The sequence below is a fragment of the Galeopterus variegatus genome, unplaced genomic scaffold (genome assembly GCF_000696425.1).
Source record: "Galeopterus variegatus unplaced genomic scaffold, G_variegatus-3.0.2 Scaffold30682, whole genome shotgun sequence".
In the NCBI taxonomy this organism is placed as follows: Eukaryota; Metazoa; Chordata; class Mammalia; order Dermoptera; family Cynocephalidae; genus Galeopterus; species Galeopterus variegatus.
Window position 1 is genome coordinate 897 of NW_007756793.1, and position 4,655 is coordinate 5,551.

The window sequence follows — 4,655 nt, forward strand, 5'->3', positions numbered from 1 at the left end:
TAGTGTTTTATCTAACTCACATCAGAAAATGCTGTTTTATGAAATAATGTAAAATGAGGGCCTAAACCAATTTTAAATGTTATTCTGGATTTAGGAATTTAATTTCTGAAATTAGGAGAAAGTCTCAAAAAAAAACCTAGATGGAAAAGTAAAGACACTCTGGAATTTGTTTTTTCCTAACATTTGCTCATTTCTTTTACCAAAGGTGTTGGTATTAGAGAAGTTATATTAACAAACGGATGCCCTGGAGGTGAATCAAAGTGTCTTGTGCGGGTAGAAGAATGCCGTGGCCCAGTGGATTGTGGCTGTGAGTTGGACTCTGTATTGGAGGAAGACTGAGGGGAAGAGTTTACTCTGGGGAAATATCCTTCAGGTTGATACTGAGTGGAAGGAGACAACTGATATATTGAAAGGAATTTATAATAAAACTTTAAATTCCATTTCTTCTCTAGATAGTTATAGCTCTTAGTAACTTTTTGCTTTTGCTTTACATTTTTCAGTGATGTCTAAAATTTAACATATATTCTCTGTAATACCCTTGAACCTTACTCTGCTTGGGGTCTGTGGTTGAGGCTGTTCTATAGTGAAATACTTTTTTTGCTTTGGTCATGGTATTTTATTGGTAGATTGGTAAACCTTAGAGAACTCTGAAATCTATTCTATATAAAATTATGCTATTCTGAGATTTCAGTATATCTAATGGAGATCCCCAACCAGTAAATTGGAAGCCACGAGTAGATCTCAAAGTTTAATCTAACAGATCACTAAGTGATTATCCTTGCTTCTTCTCCACAATTTATTCTGTATAAAGAGCAGAGAGCTATGGTGTCTCCTCACCTGTTTCTTTGGGTGACTTTATCTTTGCATCCATCACTTTTCTGCTCCTCTATCCATCTAATGGAGATCCCCAACCAGTAAATTGGAAGCCACGAGTAGATCTCAAAGTTTAATCTAACAGATCACTAAGTGATTGTCCTTGCTTCTTCTCCACAATTTATTCTGTATAAAGAGCAGAGAGCTATGGTGACTCCTCACCTGTTTCTTTGGGTGACTTTATCTTTGCATCCATCACTTTTCTGCTCCTCTATCCTCAGATTCCCAATTATAAATTTGATAACTTCCAGCATGTAATTAATTTTTAAAACTGGAAGTGGCTTTTAAAAGTACAATAATGATTAAAGCAATTTATAATGCTCAATGGCATTTATGTCTTTAAATTTTCTTTTTTTCAGGGGGTAAACCAATTTCTGAAAGTCTTGATAGTGTTAGACTGGCATGTGTTCATGTATCTCCTGTAAATCGTTTCAAATATATGTGGAAGCTTTTAAGGCCAGAGCAAGTGAGTAATGAATGTATGTAATCTGGTGCTTTCCAGTGAGTGATAAATTTTTTTCCCAGTTCTGACAGTTCTCAGAAAACTTTCTCTTTAAAAGTAGTTTGCAAAAATGAAGTTAAAAATCAGACAGCTTTATTATTTGGGGAATTTACAACTTTTTATTATTTAGTGGGACTAAGACTTTACATATGTCTTAGGGAGAGCTATAATAAGAACTTTAAATCATCCATTTTATATAAAGTATTATATTTTGGAAGCAAGATTTTCTTTGGCCTATATAGGGGTTGTGTAATGATAAAAGTAGCTACCATTAGTTAAGGGTTTATTAAGTGCCAGACATGCATCGAGGGCTAGAGTCTCTTTTAATCCACATAACAACCCTATGAGGTAATTCCTATCATACCCATTTTACAGATAAGTAACGGAGGTGTAGAGAGAAACTTATCAACAGTCTTACAGGCAGAGAGTGGTAGAGTTGGCATTTGAAGTCGGGATTGTCTTTAGAATCCATGTGCACAATTAATTACTGTACTAGGTTAAGAGAGACAGTGACTCTTCTTTTGTTAAGGGTGATAAATTGTTTCCTGATCTCGAGCGTACATGAAAAATGTCAATACTTTATTTTTTTTCTTTTTAAATAGCAAGCTGTCATACTTCCAAATGATTCGGCAATCCTAGAAGTAAAAAGGGAAACTCATCCTTTGGCTTTTGAGTGTGACACCCTGGATAATAATGAACTAATAGCAACTATTAAATTCACAGTCTATACACCAAAAGGTAAGTGCCCAGCAATGTTTTGGCTTGCTTCTATCTCAAACTTTAAAGAACATTAAAATCACCTGGAGGGCTTATTAAAACACAGATCTCTAGCTCCACTCCCAGAGTTTCTGATTCAGTATATCTGGGATGTGGCTGGCACAAGAATTTGCATTTCTAACAAGTTCCTAGATAATGTTCTTGTTTCTGGTCCAGAGACCACACTTTGAGAACCACTGGTTTATATCATTTAGACTTTTCTATAATTTAGTTCTTAATTTCTTTTTCACAAAGTAGAGTCAGATGTGCATCACTTTTGGAAAGTGGTATATTCCTGAAGTATCGCCAAAGAACAGTCCTCTAACTTGAAATATATTCTTGCTTTTACTTCCATCATAAAAGCAAAAATGCATAAATGGAATTTTCATGGATGCTTATAAAAATTTTGGCACACTAAAATAAATAAAATTAAGAAACATGTCAGAGCATATCTCTAAAAATTATACATTTGAAGAAAATGTTTTTTGACGAAGCAATAATACAATTCTCTCTCTATGTCACCAAATACAAATCTTGTTCTGAACATAATTTTATATATCAGAAATTGTGTTTCCCTTGTGAGATGGATCAATTTGCATGCCTTTTCAATTTAATCTGTGATGTCTTCTATACCCAGGTAATTATTTCCTTTTGTTTAGCTGCTCTTAACCACTTTCACTGTTGTCATCTTTGTTGTTAGGGATGCGGGGGATCTGGTCACAAGTTCTTTTGAGAATCCAATCAAGGGTTAGCAGCCTTTTCCCAGAAAAATGTTCACATATACAAACATGCAAGTTAAGTGTAATTTTAAGGGAGTTTACAGATTTCTTGAAGCTATTTCTGAACCCCAAGTAAAGAATTTCTCCTGTAATCTAGAGATACTACACACCCTAACACCCTTTATTGAGATGAAAACAGGTTAAAGTATTTTGAGATGATCTTATAGAATAAACTATTTATTATTTAAGCTTTCTTTGATATGCTGTTTAGTGCCTTAAAAATTTTTTTCATGATGAAAGCTTATAATCTTACTCCTCTGTTGGGATGTCATGTGTCATTAAAAGGATAATTTCAATAAAGTTCTAAAAAAGGCAAAAGAGGACCAAACATCATCAAACTAAAAAATATCTCAGCTAGCTTTAGTCTATGATATTAAAGGTGTCTGTGGCCGTTCTCAGTCTTTGTCTCCACTGCCTGTTCCTTGTTAGGACTACTTGGTTGTTGGCTGCTACCATAATTATGAGGGAACAGGCAATTGCTAGTGTGTAAGCTAAGGGTTGGAAGACCCCAAAATGTCAGGCCTTTACTGAGACAAAGTTGACTTCTCCCTTGTAGCAGTCCACAACTGGTGGGGTAGTTCTGCCGCCCCAGTATACTTACTCGTTAAGTGACAAAATGTTTTCAGAACACTTTGGTATCTATTAGTTTCTTTTAAAAATGACAATTGGGTACACCACTGAAATGTACCCTTTTGTCTTTTTAGAAGTTAAACAAATGTTTTAGGTAGAAATGTCCATACAATATGGTACTGGGTTGAAACAAAATATGTAATTGAAATACTTTTAGGGTAAATATGATTTAGTAATGAAAATTTTTCATCCATTCACTTATCTATCAATTTTTACTCCCACTCAAGTTGTCTTTATAAGTAGGCATTGTTATGGTTGAATTGTGTCCTCCCAAAAAGATTCTTTGAAGTTCTAACCCCCCACTACTCAGAATATGACTGTATTTGGAAATAGCTGATGTAATTAGTTGAGTTAAGATGAGGTTATACTAGAGTAAAGTGCATCTTTAATCCAATATGACTGATGTCCTTGTAAGAAGAGGGAAATTTGGACACACATACACACACACGCAAAGAGAGAGAGAGAAAGAGAGATGGGAGAATGCCATGTGAAGTCATAGACACATAGGGAGAAGACATCCATGTGAAAGTGGAGACAGATATTGCAGTTATGGTACCACAAGCTAAGGAATGTCTGGGACTATCAGAAGCTGGAAAAGGCACAGAGTATCCTCCCTTAGATACTTCAGAGGGAGCATGGCCCTGCCAACCTTGTTTTTTATACTACTAGCCTCCAGAACTATGAGACAATAAGTTTCTGTGGTTTGTAAGTTACCCAGTTTGTGGTACTTTGTTATGGTGGCCCTGGGAAACTAATACATACATAAGCTTAGTTTATCTAAAAAGTGAGAGTATCAAAATTCAGCCTATTTTTCATTAGAAAATTTCAATAGGAAATTCAGCCTATTTTTTTGCTTTTGTTGTTAGGTATAAAAGTAGTCTAGGTGACCCTTGTGAAAAGCCTACTGTTGTAATGAACTAAACCCCTCATACCCCTAACTCACCACCCTCTCTTGGCTAATATTGATGGGTAGCAAACAAATAGAAACAAATTTTGCATTTCTGCTTCTCAAGTTTTAGTTCTAAAAGGTGTCTTTTATTTAAATTTTTAAAATCCTACCACTTTGTAAATCCAAAGTTATTTTGAAATAAAAAAGATTTTAAAAATCTAACACT

General features: G+C 34.8%; 1 protein-coding gene across 1 annotated transcript; it reads left to right on the forward strand.

The window, feature by feature from the left end:
• Window positions 1–205: 205 nt before the first annotated feature.
• LOC103583928 (sperm acrosome membrane-associated protein 1-like) lies at window positions 206–2,113 on the forward strand (the record flags this gene model as incomplete). Its single annotated transcript, XM_008565105.1, has 3 exons — window positions 206–307; window positions 1,233–1,339; window positions 1,978–2,113. Coding segments are annotated over 3 exons (345 nt in total), but the record flags the coding sequence as incomplete, so codon positions are not given.
• Between the last annotated feature and the right edge of the window lie 2,542 nt (window positions 2,114–4,655).